This window comes from Haliotis cracherodii, unplaced genomic scaffold (assembly GCF_022045235.1).
Source record: "Haliotis cracherodii isolate W230 unplaced genomic scaffold, xgHalCrac1.p SCAF_8, whole genome shotgun sequence".
Classification (NCBI taxonomy): domain Eukaryota; kingdom Metazoa; phylum Mollusca; class Gastropoda; order Lepetellida; family Haliotidae; genus Haliotis; species Haliotis cracherodii.
The window spans coordinates 35800776-35820347 of NW_027266341.1; the positions used below are offsets into that span (position 1 = coordinate 35800776).

At 41.0% G+C, this 19572-nt stretch overlaps 2 protein-coding genes across 2 annotated transcripts in view; one reads left to right on the plus strand and one right to left on the minus strand.

Annotated features, from left to right (window-relative positions):
• The window catches only part of LOC139450255 (neurobeachin-like), a 240172-nt gene that overhangs the window by 71893 nt on the left and 148707 nt on the right, over positions 1-19572 (minus strand). The gene's annotated exons all lie outside the window — the stretch shown is intronic.
• LOC139449846 (protein mab-21-like 2) lies at positions 1764-3596 on the plus strand. The gene has a single exon (XM_071231402.1). It carries the CDS (start codon positions 2038-2040, stop codon positions 3142-3144), a length of 1107 nt encoding a protein of 368 aa, XP_071087503.1. The 5' UTR covers positions 1764-2037; the 3' UTR covers positions 3145-3596.

The following is a 19572-nucleotide window of genomic DNA, read 5'->3' on the forward strand; positions in this document are numbered from 1 at the left end:
TCCTCTGATTGTGATAAGGGATGCGGTAACGCTGGACTGGGTCTGTACATCTATACATACGTGGGCGATGACTGCATGGGTGTAGAATGCCCTAGCCTGGCTATTAAACTCATTTGCCTAATGATAGCCTATTAAGGGTGGAGGATGCGGAGACAGGGGATATTGTGGTAGAAATGTGAGCTGGGCTCCCCTGCACGGTCATCTACTATTTCACAGATATGGGAAAAGGTGGAGGACGGGTAATGAAATACCTACCTTGTTGGACACATAAAATTATAAAATATGTTTTATAGGCTATATCGGACACGCAGACAAAGAACCATTATTCCAATAAATGTTGACAAATAGTCACCCTATGACACTGGCAGATTTAAGATGAACTTCAAACTTGACACTTAGAGTGAAATAAACTTTTATTCTGCTACTATCACTACGTTTTTTGAGAAAGTTGTTTCATAATGCGATGTATTTGTATGCACCTTTAAGAGGTGACTTAACCGATACTTTGAACATCTTGACGTGAAGTCTCATGTGATGCAGGTCTCATATATTGTTATAACCCCAAATAGGTACAAATGAAATTGTATGTTTAGTTTTCGTTACATTAGTTCGAGCACTAGGACTGGAAGTTAAATAGGTACATCAAGATAATTGTTACAAAATGAAGGACAACCCTCGCTGTGGAGCTAATCACCTACACCCCCAGGATGTTATACCGCAGAATTCCCCACCCCCGCGTCACCGTGACCACCCTGCCCCTCACCCACAGGCGAGAGCCTAACTGTCGCCAGCTTAATACGTTGTTTGTTAACTGGCGGCATATTTTATAAATATTGCAACACACTCGCAGACAGCGATGAAAGAGTTCTCATTATATCATTAATTTTAAATCAATCACTCGAGGAGTCAAGATGTTTGCCTTTCCTACTTTCACATGTCTCTTGTGGAGCTTTACATATAATTCATATCTCCTTGCCCACGTTTAATAAACTGTCAGCAAAGCTCCACAGCGCAGAATTGGTTTTAAATTGAAACAAGTTTTAATTACCGCCAGAAATTGTACAGCGGATATAGTCATGCTGTGTGCGAATCTCTGCAGGCCGGTGTTAGCCTCAATCCCGTTCTTCAGACATTGGTGGATACGTACGTAGAATCGGTACAAATCCATTTTTCTTACACAGAGATGTAAGATTGTTTTGCAAGTTTTTGGCGAAGCAGGCTGCGCGTTGACAGAGTGGTTCGTGTTCGTATCTAGTCGTTCTCACACTGGCGCCGACTGGGAACCCCCAGTGCGATCCCACCATCCGTATAATTATCGCAAAACAAAAACTCTCACCACCTCTTATGGTCGGCGAATCCAACAGTTTATAATGAAGTTTTCGGGCCGCGTCCCCCTAACAACCGAGGACCCTGTCCCGTGCCAGGTCAGTAATATGGGAAATGCACAGCGCGATCGGTGTCACATAGGCTAGCGCTGACGATTTGGTTTCTATCTCTCACTACCTTGTCCTCGTGGGTCGACGAAATCTAAACATACATTTCCCCGTGGGGTATCGAGGAGAGGGGCGGGGACATCAGCTCTTCAACCATCACGCTCGATTTGCACGCCTAGCGGCGCACTTGCTAAGCTGCATCAAATCGCTAAGCAGATAACCCCATTGGTTGACGAGGGCCGGTCTTAGCAGTGAGCCCCACCTCCTCCCAGATGACTGACAGGTGAACGGCTGTGCATGACGCACTACGATAAACTCGAGAGACTTCCCGTGTTAATAAATACACTGAAGACAATTGTAATGAAGACAGGACTAAATGTATGGGATTCTAGTTGAGATACATCTACGGATCCAGCGCCTGCCCATCATTAAGTGTGTGGACTCGGCTCATGCTGGTTACTCTTTGCCGTGACACAGGGATAAAACCGTGCCCTTACCCTAAGCTTGAATCGGCCACGAGGCCAAGGGTGACAGAGTTTACCTATCTACCTATCTGTTCCCCACATACTTTGTCAGGACGTCGGACGATCAAAAACCAGCCCCAATGCTGCTGGAAGGGTCAAGCCCGGACATGATGGCAGCTCAGTCCAAGCTGTTGTTCCAGCTCAACAAATACTACAATGAACGGGTGCAGTCCCGGAAGGGGACGGTGTCCAAGACTGTCCGCGAGGTCTGCAAAGTTGTGCAGGACGTCCTCAAAGAAGTAGAGGTCCAGGAACCAAGGTTCATCTCCTCCCTGACCGAAGTGAACGGCAGGTATGAGGGTCTGGAGGTTGTGTCCCCTTCAGAGTACGAAGTGGTGTTGTATCTCAATCAGATGGGGGTGTTCAACTTCGTGGACGATGGCACTATCCCCGGGTGTGCTGTGCTCAAGCTGAGTGATGGACGGAAGCGATCTATGTCTTTGTGGGTAGAATTTATCACAGCATCCGGGTACCTCTCAGCACGGAAAATCCGTTCGCGTTTTCAGACGCTCGTGGCCCAAGCTGTTGACAAATGTTCCTACCGCGATGTTGTGAAAATGATCCCTGACACTACGGAAGTGAGGTTGAGAATCAAAGAACGATTTGTAGTTCAGATTACCCCTGCGTTTCGATGTGGAGGTATTTGGTGCCGATCGGCGGCCCACTGGCCGGTGCCGCACACCCCATGGCCAAACCCAAACCTGGTGGCAGAGGTGAAAACAGAAGGATTTGACTTGTTATCTAAAGAGAGTATCTACATGAAGGATAAACAGTCGGCGGCGGAGGGTGACGCCTGGGTGATGTCATTCCGCTATGCCGAGGACAGACTATTGTACGGCGGGTGTAGAAGGAAATGTCTGAGTATTCTCAAGGCTCTACGTGACCGACACCTGGACCAACCCGGCCAGCCCATAATGAGCTACCACCTGAAGACCCTGCTCCTTTACGAGTGTGAGAAACACCCAAGAGAAGTGGAATGGGACGATACCTGCTTGGGGGACAGAATCAACGGAATTCTTCTTCAGCTTATATCCTGTCTTCAAAACAGGCGCTGTCCCCATTATTTTCTGCCAAACGTAGATCTCTTCAAAGGAAAGTCAACGTCAGCCATGGACAATGCTGCTAAACAGGTATGGAGAATACTCCGAGAACTGCTGACAAATCCAAGAAGCTTGGACAAGCTCTGACAAGCAACACTTGTGTTTTAGGATTTTTAATTCTTGTCGGTGTATTTTTACAATGGAAGTATTGTCCTCGGGCTCTTGTGACGTGGTAAGTGCGTGTCTACAGCCAGCTTGCATGTGATATCACTGACGCTATTTCCCCATTTCCAGGGGATATATTTATACCCAAACTCGGGCAAATATACCATTTACCATTCGAGAACTATTCATATTCTCGCCACTGAACAATACTCAAAATTCCTATCATGGGACATGTGATTATTTGGTGACTCAACAGAAGACGTTTCACGTTGAAATGGCATATCCAAAGATTTGTGTATCATTTTATCGCAGTATTTACTGCAAATGAACTTTTAATATTGTTGCACCGTATGCTCATGTGTACATATGCTTACCATTCTCTTCATTTCTTCCATGCTCATGTCGGTGTAAAATTATGTATTTAAGTAATCGAAATAAACCGCGTATTACATTGGAAGTGACATTTTTTCAATTTATGAGCTTGGATTGGATAAGAGTTGATGCACACGACTGAAGACTAAGGTCGGATGCCGCTCAGCATCCATACACGAGAGTGATGAAAAATAATATCCGAGCGTGAGATACATCAGCAAATACGATACTGTCAGTTTATTTTCTTAACCATGCTTTTCTACAGCGTATGTTCATGGTCGACAGACTTGGCATTTTAGGTTTATAAACAGAGCAGCAGATGGAAGTACACAGCACCCTCTACACACATAACAGACGGAGTCTCTCACATGTTAGACGATGTCTACATACCCCCAAAACTCCTTCATAATGATTTATGGTCGCATAAATATTCTGTTATTCTATGGGAATTTTTTACTGCTTCAAAATGAAATGATTGATGTGTATAAGTCAAACACGAGGAATAAGTACATGTAGTTAATTTAAAAATGCAGGAAACATATTTTGGAGTGTTCTTCGTCATTAACTTTGGGTCTGTGCATTTAGATCATACTCTGCCTGACAACCTCGGGTACTTTGTTAACAGAATTCACGTCAACTTTAGCTTGCTACTTGAGACGAATCGCGCTCTTCGAAACCAACTGTGGAAACGAAAATACCATGTTTCTCCTAAACAAACAGACACGCTGGAATCTACATAATTGTGCTACTGAAGATATTAAGTAAACTTTAGTTACCGGTTCGTTTCACTGGTAATTACGTTACAACTGAAGTTAGACTGAGACGGGTTACCTCTAAACCCAAAGACAAGGTGCCGAGTAAAATACAGCATAACTCTGTAATTCGTAACAGGTGCATGAGTAGCTAGATGGATACTTTAATTACAAGTGCCAGGGGCGAGAATGATTCATTAAGGAGGAAAACTCAAATTGTTTAAAAGCATTTCCTGATTTCTGTGTAGTAACTAGGTCATACAATCCCGAGGCTTGCCATTTATCAAACTGAAATAGCAACATGACAACGTTTACTCTATAGGGCGAGACGGCAGGAATACATATTGAACTAAAGGAGATATTGCCACCACTTGAACACAAGCAGGACAGCATGTCGTCCTCGTTCCAAACATGCATTCTCAGTAACAACACGGGCTTTGGTTACTCAATGTTACGTTCGTTGTGATAGAGACAAGAACTTGATGGTTATGGCTCGGGCGAGACAACGCATGGGAGCTTACCGTATGGTGTAGGGATTCTTACACTGCAATGCGATAAAGTTTCAAAACTATGTGTTTGAGTTCAGGACAAAGTAAACGTGCCGTTCTTATTTATTTGAAATGTATCTACATATAACTGTAATTCAGGAAATAAGTATCCTCATTTCAATCTTAAGACATTTACATCGTATATGATCTTACACAGCGAATTTACAATGTAAATATTATAACATGCTGTTCGTGTTACTTGAAATGTATCGTTATCGGAACTGTATCGCAGCAAACAGGTACTTCCTCATAAGAACTATTGAAAACATTTACCTCGTACAGTATATTATCGATGAAAATGTACGATGAAAATACTACATCCTGTGATTGTCGTCACTTAGTATGCCTTGAGAATTTATTCGATACATGTGCCGTTTACAAAGCTCTGTAATATATTCTGAAACGTTCTTCTAAATAATGGATTGTTGTTAGTGAATGAACACAAATAACCTTTAAAATGAAAGAATATACGTTTCTAGTTGTTCCGTGGCATAACCGTAATAGATTATCATAACTGTTCATGTATTCGGCACTTGTCCCCAAATCCCGCTAATACGAATTAATAAAAATAGTATCTGAACCTATCTTGCAAATACCCAAACTAACCTTTAAGAATTATTTTACAATGTTCTAAATGTTGACGCTATGCAATAAAATACCAATCGAGCATTCTTAAAATAATCTGTCGACTAAATATACCAAACAGGTAATATGCTTTATAATATACGTAAGTGTAGGAAAGGATATAATACAACAGGCACTGCCTATGAGAAACCAAGTTGACAGAATGTAGGTAGCATAAACTAGGTTTTCTATATTTCTCACTGTGGGGTCTTTTTTCAAGCATAAAATATCTCATCTTGTAAGACGGTCTCTACGAGAACTTCACACCAAGTCAACTCCCGAGGCAAGATCTTTCAACTCTTCATGCAATCTCTAATTTTCAATTATGTTCTGGAAGCAGTGGATACAGTTTCATCAAAGCTGTTGTCCTGCTGAGAGACGAAACAGCTTAATTGAAACACGATACAGGGATATGCGGGAGAGAGTGGTATTTCAGCACTTTGAACGTATGCCCAATAAATACATAACGAGCATAAAACTATTCTACATATATAAAAAGTTTATAGCGATAAGTATAAACCCCTCCCAGTCCAAAAAATTCGCATTGCTGAATGTTTTGAAAAACACTACTTTACTGCAATGGTGAAAAGCATTCTGATTTTCCGATCATGTGGGGAACAAATATATTCAATAATCATAGAATACTCATTTTTATCACCTTCAGTGGATACAGTAGATTTATGCGGCTTTTTGTACACACGTTGACTAGTTAAAAAATATACATGCATATATAAATACATTTTTTTGTTAAAACTTTAAAACTTGTCTTACTCCCAGTCGACACAGTCGACCTACATAGATTACCAGGCGGTGTGCCTTTTATTACCTGCCGTAAACGAGATATTGTGCCTGACAAAAACACCTCAGCTCCCTGTATGCTTTTCTGAGCAAGGTGATAATAATGTGAAGGTTGGGCAAGCATTTAAGGACTATACCAAACATCACTAATTCCGCTGTTATGACACTCCTACTAACAAGCAGACATATTTGGCCGCCAAAAAAAGGTGTGTTTCAAGCTAACAGTTTAAAGAAATCATTTTAAGTATTCAAACACGTAGTTTGCATACTGGGATTCTTCTGGTGCGTTTAGAGTTAAAACTTTCCACAAAGATCACGGAATAGACTTTTCATTTAAAACCATAACCTAGTATTTGTTGAATCAAGTTAATATTATTGTAATGTTATTCTTTCAATGTTATAGAATGTTTTTAAAATGACATGAGATTATATTATGAGCATGAATGTCTCTTTTAGTCGGTCTCTTGAATATGTAAGATAAACATGACAACATGACTTGACGGGAAAACGGACTACACGTATTTGACCTGGCCGTCAGCAGCACGATGCGCTTAACATAAATGTCCTTTCAAAGACCTATGGTCACGATTACCTGTTGATTAATATCTGTACAGTAAGTACACTAGCGTAAAATATCAAAATGTCCTCAAAGAGTATTTAGCCTATTATATCGGGAAATGATATTCCGGATCAGTTGAAATACACTACATCAAATATACAAACCTGGTAATTTGGGGACAAAACGCCAACACAATCTGAAAGGTGACAGAGCAAGAACATTTGCTTGATTAAACAATCCTAAAATTCATATTTTGTATCGAATTTTTAAATAAAAATTTCATCGACTTTTCGCATTCGACTAAAAAACAAACATTCTGAGCATTTGACACTTCAGCCTCTCATCTCCACAGATCGACATCTGCAGCCTCTGTGGCGAGCGCTTTAGGTGGTCTGTAGCCCGCACACGAAAAGTGTTTTTTCATTAACTCAAACCGGAGCTAATTAATTAGGATCAATGCGGCCAAGACTTGTTGATTGTGGCACTGCATAAAGAGAAAACATTTAAAAGAGAAAGGTGTCACAGTTTCATTTTAGCATGCCCTGGGAGGAGGTATTTTCACAGATTCGAACGAATAAGATACTTTTTTTCATTAAACCTTATCCAACAATCTTCTTGCAAATCTTACGACTGATTTAACTTAATTAGTATCTGTATTTAATCTTTAAAAGAAGGTGGATCAAATAATACGTGCAAAAGACATTTATGTCATTCGTGAACTGTAGAAGGAAACATGCACAATATTCTTTGCAATGATTTGTTTTTCGTTTCATTATTTGCTGGCTGAATTTTATTTTCGTCCATGTCTCTTTGTTCTTCTTTCTATCCCAGATAACCTATTCCGGAGAAACAACCACAATTACACACATTGGAAACCTCTGACAGTGAAAAAGCGTTAGGGAAGGATTCAATAGTCCAACGACCGCAATCGACATACAAGAATATATTTATAATAATATAATGTAATAATTCTCGATTCAATATATGAACGAAAATATGTACTGTCGGTTTAATTAAAATCCATATTTTACTTAAACAAATGAATAACTGACAAACGAACAAAAGAAACAGTCCATTATTATATCCATTTATATGGAATATGCAAGGGTGATATTTCATCATTTAAGATGAGATGAGACTATATTCCAGTTGTTTTCGATCGACTTATGAAACACTAAATCAAAACTGGCTCCGATATTCCACATCTGTTCACACAATGAGATTATTTTCGCATTACGGACTAATTATGACGAAGAAGATGGGGTGAAATAAAGGAGCTTCGAGTTACTTGTGGGGATATCAGGAAACGTTAGAAGCACGTTAGCGATCGGTACAGACTTGCTACACGGAGGGAGAAAGGCTAGAGCTTCTGTAACAAGTAAATAACAAGTAATATCTAATCAAGATACCATGTATCAACACAATCGGCTGTCTTACAATCATCATAATAAATAAGATTTCCTACGTGGTTCAGTAGTCCGACTTTTCAGCTTTAAACACGAAAGACATGCATTTGAGAATAATAAGATGATCTAGTATTATTTTATAATTATACCTTTCAAATGCTGAATGAAAACTTTGTTATTCTATAGAGGCATACAACGTAACAAACGTTTTGAAAAGTAGGTATAAGTAGGTATAAGATGTAACTGTAAAAGCCCGAGACGAAAGTGTTATCATAATTGTTGAAAAGAATCATGTATTTACTTACCGTTGTTCTTGCATGAAAGTTTGTCATAAATTTAAATAACACATACCATAAATCTGTATTGTGTCGGTTCTATTTAAATGTACATTGACTACAAAACAGTTCAAAACAGGGATTATTATAATCGATGATTTTCGAAACTTTAACAAAATGCATTTAACCCAGATTGTTTAATGTTATATACATGTTCGCGTCAAATGCTTGTACTCATTTACCTGTACTTGGCTATTTCAGAATAAAACAAATACTGTCAAGTTTTTAAATTATCACGAACTATGTCCTGAAAAATTGCACTACCTTAAAATATATGTCCATGATGTTTTCATAAAATGTATGAGCAATAAACATAATATCAACTTGTTTAGTGTTTACAGACTACTGTTAATATCTATCAGAAATTCGACACAACAAATGCAGTCAAATTAAATGTGTACGTAGGTTGATTTTATTCAGCGCATTGGCGTCTCAAAATCAGATAAGGTGGATATTAAACAACCAAAGGCGCGATGCATACAAAATTTCTTACACCAAATGCTGCAATATCTTCAATACAAAACGCGCATCGCATTTACTGTAATATCTGTAACTCTCAATAGCATTAGTGAATCAACTTACATGTCATTAAGTTATTATTTCTCATTTGAGTTTAAATAAATCAAGAAATATGCGATTCCTAGATGCTGATTTAATTCTAACCACTAAACCACGCTGAGGTGGCGTGACTTATGACAGATAATGAATTACATGCATGAAGACGACATCGTACACGTATTTCTAATTTCCATGATAACATACAAAATACAGACCGCATTTCCCTGATAATTATAAATTTCAAACTTTACATACATTAAGAAAGCGTCAAAATTGAATTCATAAAAATTATAGGTATATATAAAATACATTGACGCTAACATCACACGACATAACCTTCCGACTTAAATTCCTTTCCCACATTCTTGGATGGGCAGTTACATGTACGGGAATTAGATAACCAAACTCATACATAACCGTATTTATTAACATATGTAAACGCATAATTACCAGCATAATGTATTATATACATTCCAAATATGTTTCAAAAGGAGCAAGTTAATAAAGCCATCCCAGGTTACATCAGCATTCTCTGCTACGCTGTCCGATAATATAAACAACTGATACGGGACGTGGAATAATCTCGGGGCGAACACTTAGGCAAATGCTGACTGTTCACCACAGACACCACAGAAAACATCAACTGCATCATCATGGTCTACGGTGAGAACAATATGGCATTATGTAAAGCTGTGATACCCATCTGGAGATAGGTTTTCGGGATGGGGATATAGATCTAGTGTTGTGGGGTAGACACCAAGCGTCTGGAGCACACATCACACACACTCAATTATTCGATCAATTTACCCCTGGAATTACAGGCCGACTATCTTTCGGCTTTGTCATCTCCGAACTGCTTATTAAAATGTACGCAATACCAATGTCATGGGAACAGGACTTCTTCTCTGTAAATTGTCGCGCCTTTGAACACAGGAGGAAATTAGACGTTCTCGGGTGCTCGGGTGGAAGAGGGGGTGCAGAATGAGAACATGGGTTAGATGAACGGGACTTGGAAGATATACTCCACTTCTTATAATCTCATTTCCGTCTATGTACGATCTATGATTAAAGAGTTAAAGAAATGAGGGTCAATAACAATGGGTAAATATGAAAGAGGAATGTTCGGTCTTCAGTACTGTGGTTGAGGGCACAGAGGGATTACCGATACACGGCAACTTTACGATAAGTTGAGCACCACGTCCAAAACACGGTCATTAAGGCTGGAAATGACACGATATGGCTGCTGGGACCGGTACGTGAAGTCGCAGGAGGAGACCATGCACATCGTGTCAGGCGAAGGGAGGGCTGGGCTCCGTATCGTAAAGACAATCATTACCATACTAACGCTAAACACCGCTATCCTTCTCACCTCTAGAAATTCATTATCAAGATTAGAGATAATACGTAGATCAAATTTCCCCGTGCATGTTGGTGTTTGAGGGGTATTTCCATCTGTCAAAATAGCCCGCCTCCATTCAACAAAGCACTACCCTTTTCTCCACTGCCGTGGGATAACTTCTACTTGACTCTCTCTCACACAGGGATGCACAGTCGTAAACCGTGCGCGAGGGCAATAAAACATTCGTGAAGTTTCACGTATAATTCCAACTAAATCGCTCAGTGATGTTTAAGACTTGGGTAACACCGGTAAGGTGTGTCTGGACAGATCATTGTAAACAATTTGAAAAGAAATTCAAAGTGGGATTTGTTCCGTTAAAATGGTTTCTGTAAATTGAAAACTTGAAAATGCAATTAAAAGATTATCGATATGATATGCTGTGGCGGTTTTATTTGGTCGCCGATTTAGTGGCACTATTGTACAGGATGACATACACTGTCAATTATGCCTTTGTTGGTTTATCTCTTTTCCCTGCTGCTGTTTGACATTCTAATTTCTATTAGAACATACGGTCAATATGATAGGTTTCGAAGGCAATTTCACTTGATGGAGATAAATTGTTGTTTATGCTCTCACATACATTAATGATTCCTGAAGATAAGGTGTTATCAACGAGTGAGTGAGTGAACAGAATTTCGGTCAAATCACGACAGGATGTAAAGAACGAAGTGATGCCAGTCTTAGACGTTTACCACTTTGGGGAAACCAACCAACACGGGTATGGTGCTAACAGACCTAGAAAATAACCAGGACCATTCAAAGATTCGAACCAAGCCACGTTTTTCTGGCACGCCTAAGTGAGCACAGCGAATTGCGGAGCATGAGACGACTGAGACATCCGTGGCACCGTGTTATTAACAAAAAAACAAAACAACTTAAGTTGGCAGGGAAACGCTCCAAAAAGAATACGATATTAAACAATTTTTATACCAACTTTATATGTAACTTAGGCCACGTTAACGTCCTGGGCCCCTTTCACGTCCTGGGCCCCGTTCCACAAAACGATCTTAGCGCTAAGATGATCGTACTTTAACACAGGCTTACGACAATCGTAGCACTAAGATCGCTTTGTGGAACAGGCCCCTGATATTATAACATGACAGAGGGCCACAGCATGTATACGTCCAAATATATTTCCCAATACTAATCTTGACAAGTAGCTGCGCGTGTATCTTTCAAGCAGTGAACTTTATGAAGAACAGCAAGTTATGATCAGGATACAAGTGCCATGACTTCATGCAGCAGCTTGAAGCAGAACAGACACTTGTCGTCTCATATAGCACAACAAGCCCAACAACTGAAGTGTGCTTAGCAGGTCGTCTAGAGGAGATACGATCTTATTGAAATAATGTCCAGTTTTCAATGCGAAATGTTAGCGAGATAAGAGGAAGAGGCGAGAGACATGCACTCCAGATTGGGGAGGAAATGGGAGCCAGGAGCCGTGCATTATCAACAATAGCTTGAAGATGGGGCGATTCCCTGCCCAAAGACGTGGTCAATCGCAGTCTACGTGCTGTTTTCAAGATGGTGGTATGACAACTGCAATTAATTTGGTTCTGAAGCAACGCCAATGATGACCTTACAACAACGTCGTGCGCAGGCGCCAAATCCGCAAATGTACTCTCAGACGCGTCCACACCTAAGTTCCTGCCAGCATGATTTGAAATATGACATGCGTTGCGAAAACACGGACCTCAGGTACTCCGTACAAAACAGGACTTGTAAACTCAAGGGCGTTGCGAACTGAATATTGACATTAAAGTTTGCGCGCTGATGAGCATCCGCATGGCTTTGGGATTATATCATTTGGCCAATAATCGGCATAACATGACGTGGACCCGTCGGAAGCTGAACCTCAGACGAATCAAGGACAAAAAGCCACATACCGACTTCTATTGGGTTCGTGTTCCTGACTAATCTCACGGAACCGAGAAGTCGCGAGGACAAGGAACGTTGTTTTCACAGGAGATTTGATTACCGAATGCATTATGGGAGACAAGGCCGTTTCCGCCACAGGACCGCCGGCAGTTGCTCTTTTAGCTATTGCTTTTTGTGTCCATTTACGAGAGAATACGGCAGCCGTGATTCTCGTGATGGGGCAGGACCCCCGAGGATAGCTAATGAAGATTAAACATGGGCAGTTCCGATGTGCCCGGGCCTGCCCGAGACTGAAGAATATCTGATACTCCCTGAGCGAGATGGAGACGTTCCGTCATTGCCCACCGCCCTGGTGTCGGGATTCACGTGCATCACGTGAACGGTCCTCGCGTGGTCTCCTTCGGCTGCTGCACGCGACAGGCCTTTCTATCAGCCACCACGACAATTAGCAGCGCAATTACCTGTGGACTCTGTGCGATGAAAGAGGAAGGTCTTCTCAGCTAATTGGGCGTCGAGAAAGTCCTTGTGGACCTCAAAGCTGGGATAGACACAGATATTCACGGAGATGATTCGAGATGGGAATTCCGGGCGAGATTTGACATGGTTTAGGCTGTCACCTTTTTGTCACGATCCTTTCCCATGACACTCGCCTTGTGTAACAAGAACTCGAGGTTTAGAAAGATCCCATTGTCTTTGAAGCTCAAAGATTAAATATAATTGGCAACAGAGTACAGAGTATCAGCTTGACGATGGTTTATCGAGCTAATTTTCCATCAGAAAAATACAGATTATCAACCAATACTTGCAGAGTGTGAATATATTATCTCATGCCAGCATTGTCTATAAAGCGGTGAACATTGCAAAAAGGGCGCTGAGTGAGTGAGTTAAGTTTAAAGCAGCTTCGAACAATATTCAAGTTATACCACAGCATGTCAGCTTGATGTGGGAGAAAAGCTTGATGTGATGCGGGTCTTAGACGTTTATCACTTTGGTGAAACCCACGAGCACGGGTAGGGTGGTGGCAACCTAGAAACATAATCGGAGCGTACCGGGAATCGAACCCACGATCATAGGTTGCGACTTGCAGCGCCTAAGACTGGGCCACCCGCGCCCTAGGGCGTTAAGTACCAACAACACACAATTACAATGACATTAAGGATGACCTCAACGCGTAATATGTTCTCTTGCATGGATTTGACACAATATATTTACATAAGTAAATTATGTACAATTTTCTCATGGGCACCAATTGAGCTCCCTTCCTTGCAGATCTGTTTCTTCATGCATACGAGTCAACATTTTTGCACCGATGGCAAAAAATAAAACAAAGGAATATGTTCGTGGAGTTTAATAAGCTTCGTTTGTCTCGATGACCTGACATTGGTCAAATAGCCAGTTCCCTTCCACTTATTTACCCACCTGATCTAGAAATAAAAGAGACCAGTGAGACCACATCATCTGGTCATATTTAGATACATGTATGAAGACTGAGAGTGATAAAGACTGTCCATAAAATTCTATGGTATAGTCGAAATCGTACAATGGACCCTGCTTTTTGTAGGCATTCTTCATGGGAAGAGTATTGTCACTTAAATTTATACAGAAATAAATAAGAGAAACACTTAAAGAGCTTATGAGGTAATATAAAACTCATAAATTTGTTGATATGGCGTTAGAGCATGTTTACAAGTAATAAAGTCATCTTTTCCGAATATCATGAATAATGCAACAACACTTTCCTAGCAAATAAGCTTTTGATGTGGAAACTTATTCAGATGCCTACAACTGTTCCGTTTGCCATGCTCTCAACAAAACCACACAATTAGTTAAATTTCTGAACGCTCAATATAGAAAACTACAAGTTGTATCATCTTATCTTCAACTGTAGATTGGGAAAGGGGTTAAAAACTGAAAAAGGGAAAACTCATTTGTGTCAGCGTGGTTTAGTTGCCGGCTTGGACAGCCTGGTGCAGCTATCTCCGTGAAAATCAAAACTTAATCGCACAATTGCAGTCCAAAAAGAAAACGGAAAACATGGAAAGTTAGTCGTATTTCCAAGAACTAATGGATGTGGAAACCTAGCCTTCGCGGCAGCCTGGCAAAATAAACCATAAAAACGTCAAAATAAACAAATGATGTTTAAGCATGTAACTAAAGTGTCGCAAAACAAAATGGAACGTTTCCTTACAGCGGAACCCAACTAATCTCTCCAAGCCCCTCCCCGATGGGTTTGTTTCGGTGGTCTGCTAAAACACAGAAACGCTACCTCTTGTGTAAAACGTAACTAAAAAGAGTTATGTTTAATTTCAATATAATAAAAATAAACTACTCAAAAAGACGTTCAAGAACACCCAATGTTTTCATAACTATAGTTGATCTGACATGTCTTGGTTGGTTGGTTGGTTGGTTTGTTGTTTAACGCCGCACTCAGCAATATTCCAGTGATTAATATCATGAGCATCGATCCACGCAATTGGGATCGATGACATGCATCAACCAAGTCAGCGAGCCTGACCACCCGATCCCGTTAGTCGCCTTTTACGACAAGCAAAGTCGCGTTTTACGGCAAACATGGGTTGCTGAAGACCTATTCTACCCCGGAATCTTCACGGTGATCTGTCATGTCTTGACAGATTAAGTAAGGTCATGTAAAAATATCGGGTGTTCTTGAACTTTATATTATCTCATATTTTCAACAATGTCTCAATACGCATGTAACATATCATGTAAATGACACAAAGCGTCACCTAATACCTGACACGATCTTTTTGGTCAAAATGTAGAATGTGATCCTTATGAAAGAAGTCACAAGGACCGTAATGTATGTTAATCGGTAACGGGGTTATGTGTGAAACATCGCCGTTATTTCCATTTTATTCTGACGTACAAAGTCACCGCATGTGTGACATGTGTGATGACTGAAGGGAATGTTGCAGAAATACGGTGACATTAAATTCCTTTCATACGCATAACATTTCATTCATGAATTTCAATATTAACATAATCCCGTCATACAATCGTGTAGATTGACTGCAAGAAACAGGGACGGAATTCACAAGTAAATTAAGACGAGAAGTCTCCCGAAGAGATTATAAGAACGTGCGTCTTTAATGAATACCAACGGACTCGTGAAGATCCATGTTAGAATAGGTCTCCAGCAACCTATGCTTGCTTTAAAAGGCGAACATGCTTGTCGTAAGAGGCGACTAACGGGATCGGGTGCTCAGGCTCGCTGACTTGGTTGATGCATGTCGTCTTATCCCAATTGCGTGGATCGATGATCATGATGTCAATCACTGGATTGTCTGGTCCAGACTCGATTATTTACAGAAGTCATATCGCTGAAATATTGCCGAGTGCGGCGTTAAATAACAAACAAAACAAACAAGAATACCACCGAACGCCTTCACTCTCTCACTGTTTCATTACCTTGTAGCAAATATCGACCCATCTTCTGTCAGCTAATAACACATACGTTAACATCATTGTCAACGTTCGAGAGCAAACCTTCATCGTCATTACATTGAACATTCATGCCTAAAACGAATTCAACGAGTGTCATGAAGAAACGTGATAACAACCTCCCTCAATATTTCATAAAGCATAAATATATAGCGTCAAAGCCAGAGAATAATGTTTCGAGTATCCCCCGAAATTCCATTGGATGCAAAAGGCAAAATAGCGTTGATAATATGAATGGATCAGTGAAAATCAGTGATGACACCAGGTGTTCGCTAAAAGCGTAAGTATTTTCTGATTCACCGGTAGCACAAGCCACTCACACAATTTTCATAAAAAAAGTAAATAATCCTAAAAAAACGTTTCATAATTTTGCCTCTGGACGGTAACATCGCCAGATGAAGTAAAACTTTTCAAGAAAACATACAACGAGCATTAATATAAATGTATCAGTATATAAGAAATAGTCCAACTTGGACACAATGTTCAGATTTGTTCTGACAACGATATGCCTATGGCGGGGGGACAGAGGCCGCATATTGATCACTGAACACGCAACAGCATATGTCGTCGGATAACTCCACATACTTCAACCGTACCACAACTTAAATCTGTGAATGGTGACTCTTAAACCATTTGAAACATTATTAAACTGATGGCGTCAAAGGGGAAACGGCCTGATATGTATGACCAAAGATATACCGTAGTGCCTCATGAACCGTCAGTCCAAACCTTGGTGTAGTGGATAGAGCGCCCGCTCGGAGAACGGAAGATCGGTGGTTCGATCCCCGTCTGCGTCATACCAAATGACGTTAAAAGGTAGGTCTCGGCATTAGGGGATAATACAAGGGCTGGTCGGCTCAGGGTATGCTCTGTCTGAGTGGAGTTTTTGTGTTAAATTGCGGCATGGTATCTCATGGTATTGCGGGTATAAAACCGACATGAGTCCGGACTAGCACAAGCAGCAAAACATACACACACGTGCATGAACGTCGCTATGCAAGTGCAACCATCTCGAAAGCGACGTTATACCCCTTTTCACCTCTGCTCTCCACCAGCCCAAGATGTGTTACGATGCCATATGTAACGACAGTATCCCTGATATACTGTGAAGAAAGTTCACTAGAAGTACCTGAGCATGAAATGAAAGTCACGGTGATTTCAGAATGACGCATGCATGTGTCAGAGATTATGGTTGTTGCTGTTACGGTGTATGACAAACATCCCAAAACCTTGGACTACAAAACTGAGGCTTCTTCAACAGCTTCAGCAGAAATGCGGAAAGGCTGGTGTCAGATGGTTCAATGACGGGTGGGTCAAGTAGCAGTACTGACGAGCCAGGTGACAGGCTCACGTTATAGTGAATGAATTAGTAAGTTGTAGGTGTTTACCATTTTGGTGAAACCCTCAAGCATGGATATATTTCGGACGAACCCACAATCATAGGTTCCTGGCAAACCTAAAGGAAGTAACTCTATCGTATCCCAACTGAAATATCGAAGCTTATGTGAATCCCTGGATTGTTTGGTCCATACGTTTCTTTGTTTTGTTTGTTTAACGCCGCACACAGCAATATTCCATCTACATGACAGCGGTCTGTAAATAATCGATTCTGGACCAGAAAATCCAGTAACTGATATCATAAGAATCGATCTACGCAAGTGGGATACGATGACATCTGTTATATGGTCTCTGATGACATGCATCAACCTAAGCACTTGGTCCCGTTAGTCGTCTCTTGCGACAAGCATAGTCGCTAGTTACGGCAAGCATGGATTGCCGAAATCCAACAAACCCGGATCTTCACGGACAGAAACAATGTCTAATAACACTTGTCGCCGTGGTAAGGACAAAGAACATCAGAAACAACCGAACCAAGTTAATTATAAACCTATTCAAATACGTCGTTGACAAGCGAACAAATATCATCTTTATACAATGGACATACCTAATCTAAACTTCAACAGATCGCCAGAACCGTTTACAGCAGCAATCAATCAGGGAAACAATTAGCTACTGTGCCCCGTTCGTGTTGTCGTAACAAGCTGAGTAACAAATGGACAACAACGGCGGTAGTGACGGCCGCATCAAGCATGTCAGATTCCAATATCCTTCACCTCTCACGTGCCGCGTTCTCGGGCTAACATACGCCATCTTCGTCAAACAGACGACACAAACAGACGACAGGGCAATTCATAACCTACCATTCCACTGACACCGTGTTGCATTCGTGGCCATGTCAACAGGATGGGACTTCTCCAGCATTGATATACGCAGCAATCTGAAACCAGAACCAATCCTACGGGTTCTACCTTCCCGCCATACGCCCGCATAATGGATGGGGAATTGCAGTGAGTGAGTATGGTTTTACGCCGCTTTTAACAATATTCCTGCGGGGTACACCATAAATAGGCTTCACGAATTGTGCCAATGTGGGGAATCGAACTCGGGCCTTCGGTGTGACGAGCGAACGCCCTAATCACTTGGCTACCTCACCACCATTGGAAACAGAGTGAGGATGGTTTGACGCCGATTTTAGCAATATTCCAGCAATATCACAGCGGGGACACCAGAAATGGGCTTCACACATTGTAGCAATGTGGGGAATCGAACCAGGGTCTTCGGTGTTACGAGCGAGCGCTATAACCACTGGGCTATCACACCGCCCTTGAAATGTTACAGGTATGTGAACATAGAAACATCCTGACGAATTAAGGTGCCTCAGTTCACACATACAGTTTAATGTTTCGCGGAGAGTAAAAATTTCAGATTAATAATTGAAAATTGTACACATGGTACATTTCTTACAAGGCGTCATAAACACATCTAGTCTACAAAACAACAGATTGCTCATGACAAGGGTCACTAACCCGGTGACAAAGTAGCGTCTCCATCATAATGAAGCGGAAAATACTTAAGTTTGCACTGAAAAAAATATTATGAATATTTTTAACCATAACATAAGCAATAAAATTAGATACAAGTCAAAGGGAGGGAGCCTGGGGCGGGCAAACTCAATCTGTAGGCAGTCAGGCCGCCGACGGTATCGTTACATCATTTTTATCATCCATTATTGTCAGGGTGTTTATACAACCTTCACATATTAAATACGCTACTATATTGACATGATGAGAGGATACCAGTCGCCCTATACATACACCACACCCGGCATCAACCGGTTAGCTTTGGTTTACTGGTCTATGACTGTTGTTGCCATATTACGCATGCGCACACTTAATATTCATGGTGATCCTCGTGCGATCGTTTTTTACAAGAGGTAAATAAATGCACGGACTCGTATCAGAGGTCACGATAGCCAAATTAACACGTAGATATATAAAATAGTAAAAAAGATTCATAAAAATAAATACATCCATTTCCCGATAAAGAAAATATATATAGTAGCACACACACACGCGCGCGCACGCACGCACACGACTAGACTGATAGAAATAGACACTCTGTCGTGGAACAGAATTCATGAGGCAATACATTGACCGGGTTCCAACTGGACCCCCTGTCGGACGGTAGCTTTCAGTGGAATATGAAGAGGAAATGAAACCAAACAAAATGTATTTCCCTACACAGATTTACGGTCATCAAACTTTTTAAAGACTCCTTTATCGAAAACTGAAGTTTCATGATCCGAGTCAGGTTTCCATCTTGACAAGAGATCCTCATCTAAACCATTTGGACACTTAATGACCCATGGTAACATACAT